Genomic DNA, 18,847 nt, shown 5'->3' with positions numbered 1-18,847 from the left:
TGAAGATTGAACAATAACTTCAACCTCAACTCTTGTTACAATCAGCAAGTTAAACCTCCTTCTGAGTTCTGTTATCCTTTGAGCTTTGACAGCAGTCTCTCAGGTTATGTGCTGATAACTTGCTGAATGCACGTGAATTCCAAATGAATAACCGAAATGCTTTTACAACAACTCATCAACGGAAGACAACATTCTGATTTTATTTTAATCGAAGGTATAAATAAAGTGTATCCTAGATATCAGAATAGACTGACGGTCAAATTATTAATTTAATTATTATTATTATTTTTATGACAGTGATATCAGCCCACAGTTCACTCAATACTTCACCATCGGTCCTAGTTGACAACAAACATAAACTGCTCAAAAATGAATAGGGATATTTGTAATTTATTCTTATACTATTATTTTTTTATTAAATTAACCGATGTATTCTTGTAAGTTGGATAAAACGAAGTAGAAAATACAAACCAAAAATAAACAAATGTTAATCCTCATTTTACTCGTATTTTCTCCATTTTAATCCAGTTGAATTATCTTTAACCATGGAAAGACATCATCTTGAACCAGAAGTTCGCGATATTGTTGTGAGAATGAGTCATTGAGGTCACCGACATGTGGATAAAGTTGACTTTTCTTAAAGAGTGGTCTCCCGGGCTTTAGCCTGATTCCAAGAGACTGGAAGTGCCAATAGGAGGCCTGTAGTAGAACTCAGCTCGTTAAGACACTAAGCGAGGGCAGAAATATTGTCATTGCTGCAAGATGGAACCCTTCCATAGTGCCCGCCAGATCCTAAATGAAGTACAAGGTGTTTTGGCAAGGCCTTTATCAACCCAAATGATTTGTAATCATTTGTGGGAAGTTGGCTCACATCGTATGCCCCTTTAAGACGATCTGCAGCAACAGCCTGCCACTAGTAACTCAGGAGAATATTGTGAAGCGAGCGCCTAGAAGAAAAACACCAATTGGATAGCGGTTAATGTTTACTGATGAGTTGCGTTTATGTCTGTACAGTGGTAGCAGGCTCCGAAGAGACTACCGAGAACGGGGAATGCGTACAATGCATGTTTGGAGGAGGCGGTGTAATGGCCTGGCCTGGGAATTACACTAGAGGATAAACTGGACTCAATAGTGTTGAAGGCGTCCTCATCGCAGTCCGTTACGTCCAAGAAATTATCGAGGATTACATCCCTCAAACCAGGGATCTCAGAAACGGTGAATGATGGAGTGAGTGCGGTGTTCAATCCTTTTTTTTTTTAAAGATAGTTCCTACTCACAGTAAGTTGTTTTCCAACGATCTGGATTTCGAGCCCTTAGCTCATCGTCAGGTTGAAGGATTTCTACAACCATGTCTCTCGACATGAATTGCAAAAGTAGCACTATGCAAAAGCACTTTTCTGCACGAAAATCCTTCAACCTGATGATGAGCTATTGGAAAACAACTTACTGTGAGTAGGAACTATCTTAAAAAAAAAAAAAAGGATTGAACACTGCACTCACTCCATCATTCACCATTTCTATGAGATCCCTGGTTCAAGGGATGTAATTCTCGATAATTTCTTGGACAGAGGGACTGCGATGAGGTCGCCTTCAACAATATTGAGTTGTTTATCCTCCAGTGTAATTCCCAGCCCAGGCCAATACACTACCTCCTCCAAATTGCACTGAAGGGAGCACAAACATGCATTGTTCTCGGTAGTCTCTTCGGAGCCTGCTACCACTGTACAGACAGAAACGCTGGGACTCATTGGTAGGGATTTTCGGTTTCTGGGTGACAATGCCAGACCTCATAGTTGTTCATCAATGTTTAGAAAACCTGGGAATTTCTTATCTGCCGCCCCTTCCTCTATTGTCTCCAGACCTCTATCCTATCAAGCACATGTGGGATGCGGTACAGAAAAGGTTTTTCGACCTACAACAACTGAGTGCAGTGTTGCAACATCTAAGGAGTGGAATTCCTTATGAAATTAGCAACAGTTTGCCTGACAGATGCACAGATGTTTTAGCCAGCAGAGGATATTGTGTCCAATAAACAAAATTATGGAATTAAAACCTTTTATTTTGTTAATTTTTAAAATTCTTTAATTTTTTCTAAAGTAAAAAACAATAATTTTTAATAAATGGTAATGCAATTTATAAAAATAAATTTAAAATGCTACAGAAAATAAATACTATAAAATTGGCAATATCCCTATTCATATTTGGGCAGTTTATACATACACTGTATATCTACATAATAATATTGTACATGTAACATATTTTTTTAAATTATTAATTTATTTTAATTTTATTTATTAATAGTTTTGTGCCTCAAATTCATGCTTAATGAATAATCATTAAACAATCTAGCAAACTAATGATAAGCCACTACATTGGCACATTTTAATAATCAAATTCAAACTTTGGTTATGTAGAATAATGTTCTATTAGAGATAAATAGAAAAGGAATTGAAATAGAGAAATATATGTTCTTTGGGAGACTGTCGTGGTTGAGTGGGTATTTACCATGCTAACAGTCCTGGGTTCAAATTTTAGCATTAACTGCTGTATACTAAAAGACTACTCTGGACAAAATCCCATAGCGGTTAGCACAAGTGCATGCTGATCTTCAGGAACTTTTCCCTAATGACCACTTAACTATTTACACTGATGAATCCCTCGTGTCTGGTAATGTCGGATGCTCCTGGTTCTGCCCTAGTATCAATAAAATGGAATCAATTCCTCTGCCGGCAGAGATATCAATTTATTCAGTGGAATTATTAGCAATTAAGGCAGCGCTAACTTTCTTTACACTCAACCTTCCTACAACGAACCACATTATAATTTGCACAGACAGCAATGCTGTCCAGTGCTTGCAAAACACATCTACTAACATCAAAAATTATATTGTAGCTGATATTAAAAAAGACTGTTAACAATTTTTCCACTTTAAAAAAAAAGGGTCTCTTTCATGTGCATTAAAGGATATATGGGCTGGGCATATACGGCAACGAAAAAGCCGACAAACTTGTAAAAAATGCCACACAATTACCCACCCCTAGAATCATAAAGATCTCTTATACAGACCTTTTTCAAATATTGGAAACAAGATTTCAAATAGAATGGCAAATTGAATTGGCCTCAGATAAGGGAATGGCCTATAAAACATTATTTCCACTTGTGAAAATAAAACCGTGATTTAACAAACTAGACATGGCAAAACAAAGACATAACCACCATACATTGGTTAAGAACAAACCATGGCATCTTGCGTATTTTCACAAGATTGGCATAAAACAACACCCTAATTGCAACACATGCGGAGTAAAGGAGGACCTGAAACGCACTTAATGTTTCACTGTAGCCAACATTCATCGGCCAGAAATAAATTCTATCAGAATCTGGAGAAAGAAGTAGAACACCCAATTACGGAAAATAGAGCTCTATTCAAGAATCCCAGTGTGTATAACTTGATAATAAAATTTTTAAATGTGTCTGTGAAAATATAATTGGAACTGTTGTTTTTAAAGTATTTTTAGAATATGTTAATTAAAGTTAAAAAAAACTTTAGCATAGCCGAGGGAATTGAGAATAGTTTGAAAAACATTCTCGTTTGACCCAACCAGGGGCACCTGATGGGTTGTTGGATAAGCCCTTCTATATGAAAAGATTACTTTTGTGGGCTCTTTGCTCCATTTTTGTAATCACCGCTGAAATTAAATATTTTATTTATGCAATTTTTAATATACATAAAAATTATTGAGATAATCTTTCTAGTAGTATAGTCCTGGCTGGTAGGAGAATTCCCATCAGGTGCAATCAAGGACATCTTTATTAATACCAAAAAATAAAATAAATAAATAAATTACAGAATAGGTGCAAATAATTTACAATGGACAAACTCACAGCCCTTGGCTGTCTGAGGAATATTTACATTTATATACATATTTATGCTCTTTATTGTGTTTATTGATTTGCTGAAAATTGTTAAACATGTAAAATATGTTTTACAGATAATTATGATCTACAGGGACAAGAATTTATAAAACAGTTCGTAAATGAAAATGTGAACAGAAGAAACAGGGTGCTTTTTTTCGCATATGAAAATAGTTATTATTCCTACCTCAAAGATGTGGAGGGCTGTAAGCTTTTCTCATTTTATCATTGTCTCCAAGACCCGTGGAACTGGCTGAATAAATCAGGTATTCCAAAATTTTTACAAACCGTTGCAGTTTGATTTCTCACGCGACTTATTTTTTCAGGTGACAATGGGATTACACTGGATCCCAAAATGTTAGAATCCAAGTTGGAGAACGGGTTCACAAATCTGATTGTCGTTGATTCATTGTTGTATACTTTGTTGAATTGGTCTTTTAGCGATTTATGTAAGAAATTGAGGAGCATCATTGACATGAACAATGGTTGGTGAATAATAAGAAAACTCGTCCTCGATTAACTTAATTTATATCTGATCATTTTGGCCTTCCTGTCATAGTAAATCTTTGCTGATTTGGTCTGCCAGGCTTTGATTTGTATTTAGTACAATTAATTAAGGTTTTTAGTTGAGATAAAAAAGTCAATGGCACGAGCGGGATTCGAACCCACGATCTTTGGCTTGATACGCCGCTGCTCTACCACTTGAGCTATCGTGACCTCGATCCACTCGGACACCAACTTCCCATCTCAACCGCACCTTTTTGAAATTTCCCTCCTTTTTGCCATTTTTCAAATGTCGTGTAATCGGGTTGGATTCTCGATGACAAATGAAATGGCAACGGAGAGCTTTAGTGGAAAAATGGCAAAAAGGAGGGAAAATTCAAAAAGGTGCGGTTGAGATGGGAAGTTGGTGTCTGAGTGGATCGAGGTCACGATAGCTCAAGTGGTAGAGCAGCGGCGTATCAAGCCGAAGATTGTGGGTTTGAATCCCGCTCGTGCCATTGACTTTTTTATCTCAACTAAAAACCTTAATTAATTGTAATATATTAATTGGTCAAGCGGACCACGAAATTAGTGAATTTAATATCTTTAGTGTTGGATCTGTGTGACAAAACACTGAAGATGGCAAACAGCTGAAAAACGACAGACCAAACCAGTCATAAGCAGATCAAAATGATCGGAAATGACCGACCTATGAGTTGATCACCTTGTACCCATGAGGAAATATTACAATTTAATATCAATTTTAGAAAATCGAAGGGTTCAGGTGATCAGCACTTATCACAAAGATCATTATAGCGAAGAAAGTAGCGAAATTAAACAGCTCAGGACATTAGCTCGCAGTATTATTAAATTAAAACACACTCCAAAAGGTACAAGAGCCGATGTCACCCATAAAAAGTATTCTGGGAAAATTTCATACGAGGTGACAGTAAATAATTATTTTCACATAAATAAAATACAAGTTTTTTTTTTTTTAAATTTCTTTGTAGAGCTATTGTTGTTCTTATAAATCCAATGGTACGCTGGAATATTCAAAGGTGAAACAAGAGGAAAAAGAATCCTCTGGGCTGGACCCAACAAAGCTGACTACGTTCAAACTCTCCCTCGAAGACAATGAGAAAGAGACGCGAAGCCAAGTAGTTCTTCCTTATTTGAAGTAAGATAAGATCGTGTTATTATCCTTAATTTAATATTAAATCATAAATCTTATTATTTTAGAACAACACAAGCTCCTAAAGGAGCAATTTTCTATGAGCCTGATAACAATGATGATTGGGATGATGAAGATCCAGATGATGATCTGGAAATCTAATATAATGATGATTCTGTACATAAATGATTTTTGTAACATAAAAAATAAATTAAATCATTTTAATTGAATACTGGATAATTGTTTTGTGCATTATATGTACATCATTTTATTCAAAATTAATAATTTATTTGATAGATTTTTTATTTTTTATTTTTGTATAATATTCATAGGCTGGGTGTTAAAGGACTCAAATTGTCAGATGATTCGACCTCTTAAAAGATATTTTATTACATATTATATTTTTTTTTATATGCCTTCTTTAAAATTTTAACATGATGTCTTTTATTTTAACTATCTTTTATAGGTGATTCAAAGCACTGTAAGAATGACCCCACAAGTGCACTAGAAACTTCTAATCCTACCTACACTGGAAATATTTATACAAGGAGAGACTAGGAAAAGCTCATTTATAATCCAAAAACAATAAAATTGGGTAGGAACTAAACAAATTGGGCACGAAACCATAATTAATAAAATCAGATGCCCAGTCCTAGAAATGATGGGGAAATGAAGTCTGACTAGTTTTGTTAAAATTAGAATGCTTGGCTGTCCCGGATTGTTCATAAAAATAGGTCAAAATTGGGGCATCCCGATTCTGGAAACATTTTTTACAACATTCTATAAAGTCTCAACAGACTACAAAGGAGAGGAAAATTCAGGAAAGGATCAGATACAATGACCAGTATACAGATGGCTCCAAAACAATTGAAGGAACCAGATCGGGTATTTTTTGTGCAAGCTCAAGATATGAGCAGTCAAACTTATTGGGGAAATTCACTTTGGTCCTTCAAGCAGAAATACATGCCATTAATGCTTGTCCTCTTGAAAATCTCAAAAGAGTTACACTGACAAAACAATCGTCATAAGATCTAATAGCCGAGCAGCTATTAAAGCATTAGCATGTAAAAAAATTACATCAAAATTAGTCAGTGAATGCATCCAAAATCTCCTGATGATATCTGGGTGCCAGGGTACAGAGCAATTTTGGGTAATGAAAAAGCAGACACACTGGCCAGAGGAGACCATACATAGGACCCGAACCTACACTTGGGATACCAAAAAAAAAAAAAAAAAAAAAATAGAATCCTTCATCCCAGAATGGATCCAAACAAAATAAAAGAAGTGGATTAGCGGCGCTAGACATAGTAAACTTTTGATGACTGGCAAAATCACTGCTGCAATTGGAGAGGGCTAATCTCAGGGGAGTGGTAGGACTACTAACTGGTCACCCGCATCTGGGAAAAATCTACACAACATGGGCATATACAATGATGATCCTATCTGCAGATTATCTAATGAAGAGGAGAAAACAACTACTCATATCATCTTCGAATGCGAAGCAACGGTTCAATGGAGATTTAACCTAACACACAAAAAAAATCAAGGGAATAAAATTGTCATTGACCTGCTGCTTCTAAGAAGAAGGGTTGAGCCTATTGCACTTAACTAGGGAACTAGGAAGGTACAAGCCAGAAGCTGCAGGTGCCTGGGACAAACCCCACATCCTAGTATCCTCATTACCATTAATAGTGTCATGAACGGGATTCGAACCCCTGCTCTAACCACTTTGATCCACTTGAACATCCACTCCTCATCCTAACCTACAACCTTTTGAATTTTCCTTTTTATGCCATTTTTTAAATGTTGGGTAATCAGCATTCAATTCTCAGTGATTTATAAAGTCGCCATGAGGAGCTGTTAGCGAAGTGATTACTTTTTTAATATTAACTTCTTTAACATAATAATTCATATATGTTTAGCGGTCAAAACTGGCCGTACTAATTATTTCAATTAATTATTCTTTTTATCTAAGGTCTTGGGTGAATGAAAAAGTTAGTGTCACGAGTGAAAATGAAAAATGGCAAGAAGAGGAAAAATCCGAAAGGTTGCAGGTTAGGATGAGGAGTTGGTGTCCGAATGGATCGAAGTCATGATGGCTCAAGTGGTTAGAGCAGCAGGTCATGGGTTTGAATCCTGCTTGGGACATTAACTTTTTCATCTCAATCAAGACCTTAGATAAAATGAACAATTGAAATAATTAGTATGGTCAATTATGACCGCTAAGCGTATATGGAATTTTTTTTTTTTTTTTGCGTTATGAACTATGCATATTAGCCATGTGACAATTCATATATGTGTGTTCAAATTTGGTGGGGGGGGGTTATTGTGAAAAAAGGGCCAGAGGCGACGGTGGGAATCGAACCCACGACCGCGGCGTGAGAGTCTCTCATGCTAACCACTCGGCTACTGCGGTCCCCCAGTATATGGATTAATATCGCTTACTATTCTTTGGAAGAATTGGGGTGCGATATAAATACACAAATTTAAATAATGTTAATTTTTACAGTTTTTTTTTTTACAAATCTTTAATTACTAAGTTTAAAACTTAAGAATAAACTTCAATTACACCTATTCTTTTCTCGTTTTCCTCCTTTTTCATGACAAAATTCATCTTCTACGACAATTGTTCGCTTTTCCAATTTGATCCATTCCGCTTCCAACGCTTGCTTTTTCTCTTCCAATGCTTTGAACTGGTTGTCTAAGTTTTTTCTCATGTGTTCTCGCTTTTTCTGGAACTCGTAGGCCAAATCGAGAAGAGATTGTTGCTTTTCATTGACTTTTTCCACCATGGCTTGTTCCATCTCTTCCTCTGTTTTCTTAAGCCTTAACTCATGCTCCTTTTTTTCAACGAACAGCTGTAAGAATGGGTGTACGTTTGGGTGCTTTAAATTTTTCGCCATACTCGATAGGACTTTTCGCCTGTAATTCTCATAAAAAACGTTGTTCGTCTGATCTTTAAGACTCTGAAGGTGTGATCTGATGAGCAATTTCCTCAAACACGTAAAATCTGAGTGTTCTGGGTTTTCAACATCGACAATACCCCATGGGTATTTTCTGCACATTTTCAACTTACCGTTTATCTCTGTAACGTAATTACTTCCAACAACCGCAAAGGGAATTTTTTCCTTCAGTTGCATACTCTCAGGATCTTCGGCTTCAGGAAAATCATAGATTGTTATATTGTTTTGCTGGATGTCTTGTAAAATGGTTTTCTTAAATTGAACGCATTCCTCAGTTGTCAGGGTGTCTGCTTTTGCTATTAGTGGGATAATGTTAACTTTATCATGGATTCTTTTCATGAACTCGATATCCAACTCTTTTAGATGGTGGCCAGTTGGCGAGATGAAGTACAAGCAACAGTGAACTCTAGGATCCACAGTGTCTTTTTTCTTGCTGACTTGGAGTTCTCTCTTCAAAACTTTGTCAAATTTGGTTTCTACGTAGTCAACAATCGGCTGCCAAAATTTACGGCTGTCGATAGTGTCACCAAAACCTGGAGTATCGACAAGAGTCAATAAGAGTTTAACTGAATTTTCTTTCAATAACACCCTTGTTGTTTCGACCGTAAGAGTTTTCTTAAATCTCAGGGAAGGGCCTGGATACTCATCGTTATAAATGTCACTTAAGAACAAAGAATTGATTAGTGTCGATTTACCGAGTCCTGATTCTCCGACGACCATCAGTGTGAAATCAAATCCTTTTTTTATTGCTTTTCGGTAAATCTGATTCGGCAGATCAGCAAAGCCTACGTAACAACATTTTTCTTTATTCTCAAGATTTAGACTCTCTTTTTCTGAGAGTTTTGACTCCACGGTTTTGGTTGTAACCTTGTTGTCATTAAGAACACGGGAGGAAGTGTTTAATTTCCTTTTTCTTGACAGAAATGATTCAAAATCATTATGAACAGCATTCATTTTGCAGTTCGAGTATTTAAAACTTTAAAACTGAACAAATTCTTGAAAAGGAGTTCAGCTGATTTTTTAAATTTGATTAAATACATAGTCATATTCTAATTTTTTAAAAATCAGGTTTGCAATGACAGAGATTATATCAACCCTCGGGGGATTGGTGTTTTTTTTTGGGGGGGGGGAGAAAAAAATTGAAAGTATTTTGGGTTCATTTGCAAGGCTTCTGGATTTGAACCAGGGACCTACCTTGATGAGCGCTGTATCAATGTGTAAACCGTTGTGGCTGCTTCCAGAATAATTATTAAAAAACATAAAGGTCCCTAAATTGATTTTTTTAAACAATAATTTTTGAAATTGATAATTAAATTTTCATAATATAATTAAGCAAAAAGGGGTGTTAATGGCTACAACAGGTATGACCTATTAACTATGACATCTGTGCTTGTTGTCAGTCAAAAAAGTTATCACTGTAACCAGAAACATGGGTCTTAGTGAAAAGGTGGACGAGGTGGCTATGGCCACGACTTAACCTCCACGATCCAGCCCATGATGTTAAAAATGTGGATCGGCAGAAAAGCTCTCGTGTCCCTTTGCGGCTTCCTCGGGAGTCCCGCAAGGGTCTCATCTTGGACCAGTTTTGTTTCTCTTATTTATTAATGATATCCATCTTGCTCTCCATTCTGCTCAATTTTTATTATTTGCTGATGATCTGAAAATCTATTCCATAATCACTTCTCCTTCTGATTGCTTACAGTTACAAAATTCTATCAGTAATGTGCTAACCTGGTGCTCTAATAACAAAATTGCTCTTAATGTTTCCAAATGCTACACAATTACATTCTCTCATAAGAAACAACCTTTTATTTATCACTATATCATGATGCTCTTTTAATGCGAGTTGAGGTCTTAAAGGATCTTGGTGTACTTTTTGATCAAAAGCTCAAGTTTAAAGAACATATTTCTTCAATAAAAAATAGATCTATGAAGATGCTAGGTTTCATCATCCGGAACACCTATGAATTTAAAAATCCTCTATTCTTTGTCCATCTTTATAAAGCTTTTGTACAACCCATACTAGAATATGCTACACCTGTTTGGAACCCATTCTATCTAAATTATCAAAAAATTCTTCAATCTGTACAAAACAAATTAAAAAAAAAAAACTCCTACAAACTCAACCTTCCTCCGAATTCTGCCTACCCTGGAATCCGCTCTGAATTTAAACTTTTTGAACTGGCACTAGGAAGGGATTACTTTGATATTGTTTTTTGTATTTAAATTATTAAACAATCTCATTGATAGTCCTTCTCTCCTCTCTCAACTTACAGCTACATGTCCCTTCGCACTCTCTTAAAACCTATAAATTATTTTATATTGAATTCCAAAGCTCTAACTACATACTCTCTTCTTCTTTACACAGAATGATGATCAAGAGTAACAACATCTGCAATAGCATTGACTTCTTCAATAGTTCTGTGCAATCTGTGAAAAACCATATCCTACAACCTTAGTTGAATGCTTTTATATTTCATACTGTACAAAATTATTACAATTTATTTCATTTACTGGTTCAACTAATTTTGCACTCTAGTCTTATTATATATTTACAAATAGCATTATTTTCATTAAATAGGTACCTAATTATTGTAGTTTCAATTGTCTTTCAGCTTTATTTTGTTTCCTCTGCCTTATTTGGTCTTTCATTTTTGTTGTTCAGTTTTTACTCTTTAATTGTATTTTTATATTTATCATTTATATTTACCATTATATTATTACCATGTGTATAAGTCCTTATTCTTTTTATATATATTATTTATATTTTTTGTTATTGTAAAATGTCTTTTTTTATAGTGGATTTTGATCCGTAAATAAATAAATAAATAAGTAAATTAGTATAAAGAGGTGGCCCTTGGAGGATTAAGATTAGCGAGGTAGACATAAGGACACATACTTTTGGGCCAAAGCATATGTATCCAGCATGCAAAAAAAGGTTGCTCAATGTGCCCCCCCTAATTGAAGGGTGCAGTTCCTTGGCTCCATATAGAGAGCATGTAGGAATACCAGGTGATATGAGAATTGTGCTTGAGCACAGCAGCGAGTATCTGGGTCCCCTCATCCAATTTTTTGAGGAAACTGGGTGGTTCTATTGTATATAATGGGACCCTAGCATATGGCGAGAGTGAACATATTTGTTAGTGTGAATGTGTAGTGGGTTTATGACAGAATATTGAATACCCCAATTGGAATTAGGTTAGTTACATAATTGGTGTAAATTATGATGGAGGAATATTGAGTAATTGACTAATCTAAGTGTGAGTGAGAGTGTGAATGGATTTAGGAACTGATTACATTGGTAGCTGAAATGACATTGCTGTTGACAGCCCCTGGAGCCCAACCTTAGCGGTAGGACAGAGAAGACCAAGGTCTGACCTAGGACTGACAACTGGCCTCCATCTAAAAGAGTTGGATATCGAGTTCATGAAAAGAATCCATGATAAAGTTAACATCATCCCACTAATAGCAAAAGCAGACACCCTGACAACTGAAGGAAAAAATTCCCATTGCGGTTGTCGGAAGTAATTACGTTACAGAGATAAATGGTAAGTTGAAAATATGCAAAAAATACCCATGGGTATTGTTGATATTGAAAACCCAGCACACTCAGATTTTACGTGTTTGAGGAAACTGTCATCAGATCATACCTTCAGAGTCTTAAAGATCAGACGAACAACGTTTTTTATGAGAATTACAGGCGAAAAGTCCTATCGAGTATGGCAAAAAATTTAAAACACCCAAACATACACCCATTCCTACAGCTGTTCATTGAAAAAAAGGAGCATGAGTTAAGGCTTAAGAAAACAGAGGAAGAGATGGAACAAGCCATGGTGGGCGATTCTCAAAGGCCTGACGGTAACTTATTATAAATTACACAAAATCAGGAATTGCTGGCGGCCTGCGAGAGCTGATAGGTTTGACTCTGACATGTGTGTACATGCACGAGCAGATTTGAGCTTATATAAATCAGTGAATATAACACTACTACATTTTAATGTTTGTAATATTTTTATGTGTCATTTGATTTAGGTTTACTTTGTAGTTGGGAATATTTCTAAATTTTTCCATCAGCTCTTGACTCAGAGCAATTTTCTCGCCTTACATTTTACGATCCTGATTTCATCTATATCTAAACAGTTCTTTGTTTTTAGAATTTTATGTTCACTGATCATATACGACTTTATCCATAATCTCTCACACTCAACAAACATAAGTAATTTAATGGATTTTGGACTGTAATGTAATTTCTTCAAACTTTTTTTTATGTGTGGTATTTAATGACCAGTAATTAATGATTATTTGGAGATCCTGAGACAGCTCACAACAACAACCAGACCGCATCTCACGATCTCCAAATAATTTTTTTTTAAATCACTGTCTTCTTTCAGTTATTATAATTATGCTATTTAGTTTCTGTACAGGTAAGACTTGCATATGTATGTTTAGACCAAAAATATTTTGCTGCTTTTTGCAACTGAAACCATAGTGCTGGACATTACCTTTTCTCTCACTCAGCTAAGAAAACAGTTTTCATTTGTTTGTATTCATGCATTTATGATTTTTTGACGCTCAGTGGTTTCCTTTGTGTTTAGTTTTGCTAGTTTGCTAGAATATTAGTGCAAATTGTATTTTTTTTTATTGTTTATGCTAATTTCGAAAAAAAAAAAAAATTCCAGTCCTTGGTTAGGAGAGTTCTGGAAAATGCTAATTTGGCGCGATCCCCCTCGAATAAGACTCACACTGCTTCTTGTAAAATCTTGACTTAGTTCACATCGTATGATGCAGCCCTTAAAGCTGTGAATTTACTTGGATTCACGCTGATCGGTTGCTTTTTGAATTTTGCAAAGAAGCTTTTTAATGGACTTGTTGAAGCCCCAGTAGTTTTTTCTCGGCTTTGTTGTAAACTCCCTAACCATATTCTACAATTTTATGAGCTGTATTTTTACATCGTTTACAAATTTGTCATCAATTAAATGTATCATCAGAATAGCTGGTCTATTAAATAATTTTAAAAATTGTAATTCATTTGGTGATAGTCGGCGAGTTTTCAAAAGGAAAATTTATAAACGTTTGAAAAGCTACAGGAAAATGTGTTATTATTTTAACTTATTTATTTTTACTTTAAATTTTAAACTTTTATCGATAATTTCATATAATTAATTTGCATTTTATAGCCTTGTTTATTTGTATTTAGCTTTATTTGGTTATAATTGTAATTTAAAATTTTCATAAATGTAAGGCTTTTTATTTTAGTTTGTCTTTAAATTATAATAAGGAATATGAATTATGTAATTAACTGTCCTATCCTGGGGTTTTGTCCTTGTTTGAACTAATTTGATGGATAAATAAATAAAAATAAATATCTTCTGACATTCAGTTGCTTTTTATAAGTGCATTAAGTAATACATTTCAGACTGAAACAAAATTGGCCACTTATTTTCATAATTATTAGCTTTTTTTTGTTATAATGGTCCTGTTTCATTTTGTTGTTTGTTGTTTATACTGTAGGAGTACAAATAATTTGGTGAATTCAACATTTGAAGTGACTTTAAGAGTATACTGCGCAAATTAGGACAGCTATTTGATTATTGATAATATTGTTTTCTTTTTGATAAGTTTTTGATAAGATTAAAATATTAATGGATAATTGTGTACAATGTAAATTTTTGTTTTAAAAGTGTTACTTCCAGTTTATTCATTATTTGAACTTTTTTTTTCACTCGACTCAAATTTTTGTATTGCAAGCATGATCGTAACAAATTACATGTATTATGTGATTTCAGTAAGGGAAACACAGGTCTAGAAGTTAATGAAAAGGCTGACGAGGCAGCTAAGGCCAGGAATTTCCAACCTCCCTTTGGACTTAACCATCACGATCCGGCCCTCTGATGCTTAAAAACACGATTAAAAGAAAATGTCATCGGTGGATCAGATCGGCGGAGAAACTCTCACATATTAAGAACATTGATCGTATGTAGCCCTCAGAGGGCATGACTCGTAGAAGGGTCATTCTCATCAGATTAAGAATAGGCCATGTGAGGTTGACACCTGGACACTTACTTTGTCCCAATGCTCGCAAATGTATCCAGCATGCAAAAGGTTTCTCAATGTCTCCCACATAATTGAAAAGTGCCATTCCCTGACTCCATATAGAGAGTGTGTAGTTATGCCACTCAATATGAAAATTGTGCTTGAGCATGGATTAAGAATAGGGCGAGTGAGGTTGACACCCTGGACCCTTACTTTGTCCCAATGCTCGCAAATGTGTCCAGCAGGCAAAAGGTTTCTCGATGTGTCCCACATAATTGAAAGGTGCCATTCCTTGACTCCATATAGAGAGCATGTAGTTATGCCACTCAATATGAAAATTGTGCTTGAGCATGGCAGTGAATATTTGGGTTCTCCTTTCTAATTTTCGGAGATAACAATTTTTTTAAATATTATACATAGTACTTTATACATATCTTGTGTATCTATTCGAAACTGAATGTATTTATTAGTGCGAATATGTAATGAGAAAGGGTGATGGTGGGATTTTGAGTACCCCATTATCTTCAATTAGATTAATGTGTAGAGGGTGATGGAAGAATATCAAGTACTCCACTACCCTGAGTGCTTGGTATTTAAATTTGAAAGAATGTATTTAAGAGTAAGTGAGAGTGTGAATGGGTTTGGATTTGGAGACTGTGTTGGGGCTAAAATGACTGTTGATGGACAAGCACCCTGGGCAGGTGATTCAAGGCCAGATGGTAATTTATTGTGAATTACAAAAACTAGAATTGCTGCTGGACTGTTGGTGTATGCACATAAGAAGTGAGGTTTAGCAATTAAACTCGGCTGTTTGAATCAGAGGGGGATTGGGAATCTGTTCTTTGTGCAATTCGCGTTCCAACTGAGCGAGATTCGGTTATTGCATCTCGGATGTTTTACTATCCTCAGAGTTGATGTTACGGTTTTTGAGTGGCTCAAATTTGTGGCCCTTAATTCGTTATGCTAGGCATGCATGGAACTACAGATATGAGTTAATTAAGGAATGTGTGGTGATTAGTGACCGTTAATCGATAATTATTCAGAAATCGTGAGATGCGGTCTGGTGTGATGTAGGTTTCAGAAAAACATTTTCTTTATCGTGCCAACGTTTCGGTCTTTATTGAGATCATCTTAAGGGCTCAAAGTGTTTGTCTTCTGTGTAATTGTGCCATTCTTGTGTGTCGTGTTGAGAGTGCCTACACTTTGAGCCCTGAAGATGATCTCAATAAAGATCGAAACGTTGGCACGATAAAGAAAATGTTTTTCTGAAACCTACATCACACCAGTCCGCATCTCACGATTTCTGAATAGTTAATTAAGGAGTTTAATTTTTGATTTGTTTTGTATTGTATAACCTGTTTTTATATTCTTTCTTTCGCATTTTAACAGTTGTTATTTCTCCTTTTTTTCAATTTATTGCCTAGGCTATTACTTTTCTTACTTTATTATGTATTTTTTTATTTTCTGATTGTTTAACCAACGATGTCTGGCAGACGGATCCAAGATCCATGCCCCTAAGTTCTTTGAAATCACAATTATCATGTTTTCTTTCTTAAGTTCAATAAAGCATTATTATTATTAAATAAAAGATTATATCCCTCAACTAACATCAACCTATCACCTTTCACTTCTTGCAGCTCGCTGCTACTTCCAACTTTTGTGTAATTTACAATAAATTACGAGCAGGTGTCAACTGGGTGTTGGCAGTCTGGGATCAGTCTTATCTGTCCAGCAGAGATCGGGCTCCTGGGGCTATCAACAGTTAGCCTGTAAAAAGAAATATTTTACAATACTTAAATATTGTATCATTTTGGCCCCCAATGCAATCAGTTTCCACTTACTGGACAACTTGATACACCTCCATCACTATCTATACATATTATAAACTAATCGAGGGTCGATTGGTTCAAGATGAGGCATCTGTAAATATATATACAATGAAACAGTCCTGTTTCCTCTAAAAATCAGAACAGGGATCCCAAATACTCGCTGCCATGCTCAAGCATAATTCTCATATCTAACTATGAATTTCTTGAAAAAGAATGATTTTATTAAAGAAAACTTCTATTACAATTAAAATTTATTTTTAATTTATGAAATATTTTACAATACAATAATGATACAAATTAAGGATTATTGAAGAAAGAACATACATCAATATTCATCATTGAAATTGCAATAATAGTTTCTATCTGTTTATTCATAAATGTAGAAAAGACATAAGTAAAGTTATTAAGTAATTGGGTAAGCAATTTACTGAATAACCAATTGACAATAGTTGGAGGTCTAACGTTGACAAAAACTTGTGAGTATGACATTTCAAACTCGTTGACTGTAGCGTGGCAATTTTTGTTTTTATCTTGGTTCAGTGTTACATTGAGTTTTATAAGATTCGCACCCACGTCCATGTCTAATTTACCGTTGGTATTTAATATAAGAAAGTAAATTGACGCCATGTCATAGTGGAAATTCATTTCATTTAAAGTTAGAACTGTCTGTAGTGAAATACTTCCCTTTTCGTCGTAAGATATATTTGTGTAATCGATTCTCTGGAAGGATGAAGTGTTGGTAAAAATGCCGTTGCTGGCCGAGAAGCTCATGACGCTAAATCCAAAATCGAGGTCAGGAAGTTTCAATTTGTCGAATTTTTGTGAGACTATGATCTGTCTGATGCCTTCTAAAATGTTGTCTATCATTTGATCAGCATTAGGGTTACGGAGTACCATCAGCTGGGCCCCTTGTCCAGGATGAAAAGCGCTTATGGCTGCAACAAGAAAAAGAACTCTTTCCATAATGGCTACTGATAGAATCCAAACAATTTCCTTCGTTTTATGCTAGTCGATAAGAATTATCTGTCATAAAATTAATAAATCAAGCGATTAATTCGAATCGCTTTACAGCCAATAAATTCACACCGCTTATCTTTAATATTCGGCTGTGTATTTGTTTGATCATTTCTTTTAAAGTTCAATTTTTTCCAAGAATAACATAATGCTAGCTAATTGTTTAAAAAAATTCCTACTAGTTATAGTATCTGTTATGATTTCAGTTGGATTTCAGGCTGGTTAAAAATACTGCAATTATTGTATTTTTACTTTATTTGGATGTGTCATTACTAATCAGACCCATGTGCTTTTTACTTGTTTTATTTAAGAGATCGGTTTCAAGGGCGTCCACCTCCCCTCATCAGTTTTGAGTTTCCGTTCAGAGTTCAAAAATGAGAAACTCAAGACTGATGAGGGGAGGCGGATCCCCCTGAAATTGATCTCTGAAATAAAACAAGTAAAAAGCACATGGGTCTTATTAGTTCCGACACAAACAAAATGAAGTAAATGAAAAAACCAGCCTGAAAAAAAGAAGAAAACAAAATTAAATATTGCACTGGTTGTAGAATAAAAGTGACATTTGTAGTTTGATCACCCCTGATCATTCTCATCTATTTAATGTCTAATCTCACTGGTTTTATCTTTGTGTTTGCCATTTTGCCATTTTCAGTGGTTGGCCTGTGTTCTAGCAAAATGACGATCGAACTGCGGGTTCATCATGATCAGCAGTATTTAAATCGTTTAAAAAATTGATGGTTTAACAAAGTCAATAAATAATCAATGTCGTTTTGTTTTTATCTCATTATTTATATTTTTAAAGAAGATCATTTAAATAAACAATGAGGTCATGATAACTCAAGTGGTAGAGCAGCGGCATATCTAGCTGAAGATCGTGGGTTCGAATCCCGCTCGTGCCATTGACTTTTTTTATCTCAACTAAAAACCTTAATTAATTGTAATATATTAATTGGTCAAGCGGACCATGAAATTAGTGAATTTAATAAATAAACAATTCAGAGAGCGTTTTTTAATAATAAGGTAGTTTTTTAATGGCCTTGCCTATTGTTTTCACAGTAACATAAAATTTCCAATTTCTCTGCTTCTGTCTCAATTGGCAAGTTTTAAATTATTTTACAATGTTTATTTTAATGGTCGGCGAAAAGTGTAACAATTTCCCTCAATTCCTTCCTGCTGAGAAAGAGATAAGACATTCGTCATCCTATCTGAAATATTTATAAATATTGTTCATCGTTTTTACATCTGGAATTTTAGCGAAGCGAATCAGATAAGAGTTTTTAATGTTTTCATATTCTGGCACTCATTTCTTTCGCCCAGGCTGGTTTCTAGCGGATATGAGCATACTGCCATAAATGGGCTATTCGAGAAAATTGTATATTTTTTAGTTGTTTCCCATGAACAGAGTTTAATTACTTGCAATCAATTATAATTAAAAAAAA

General features: G+C 35.0%; 1 protein-coding gene and 1 pseudogene across 2 annotated transcripts; one reads left to right on the top strand and one right to left on the bottom strand.

Annotated features, from left to right (window-relative positions):
* The first annotated feature begins 28 nt into the window (after positions 1-28).
* On the top strand, positions 29-5,804 carry LOC106662211 (elongator complex protein 5). Of its 2 annotated transcripts, XM_024227548.1 has the most exons (7): positions 90-214; positions 298-385; positions 3,993-4,181; positions 4,242-4,400; positions 5,166-5,341; positions 5,409-5,575; positions 5,638-5,804. In XM_024227548.1, the coding sequence occupies exons 2-7, from the start codon at positions 370-372 to the stop codon at positions 5,729-5,731; spliced, it is 801 nt and encodes a 266-aa protein (XP_024083316.1). In that variant the 5' UTR covers positions 90-214; positions 298-369; the 3' UTR covers positions 5,732-5,804. The 2 variants fall into 2 exon arrangements, with proteins under 2 accessions (XP_014241582.1, XP_024083316.1); XM_014386096.2 differs by lacking the exon at positions 298-385 and having other exon boundaries at positions 29-214.
* A 2,284-nt stretch (positions 5,805-8,088) lies between these two features.
* LOC106662387 lies at positions 8,089-9,539 on the bottom strand (annotated as a pseudogene).
* Positions 9,540-18,847: the final 9,308 nt, after the last annotated feature.

Source organism: Cimex lectularius, unplaced genomic scaffold, assembly GCF_000648675.2.
Source record: "Cimex lectularius strain Harlan isolate CLEC.00 unplaced genomic scaffold, Clec_2.1 scaffold106, whole genome shotgun sequence".
Lineage (NCBI taxonomy): Eukaryota > Metazoa > Arthropoda > Insecta > Hemiptera > Cimicidae > Cimex > Cimex lectularius.
This window is presented reverse-complemented; position numbering and strand designations above follow the sequence as displayed.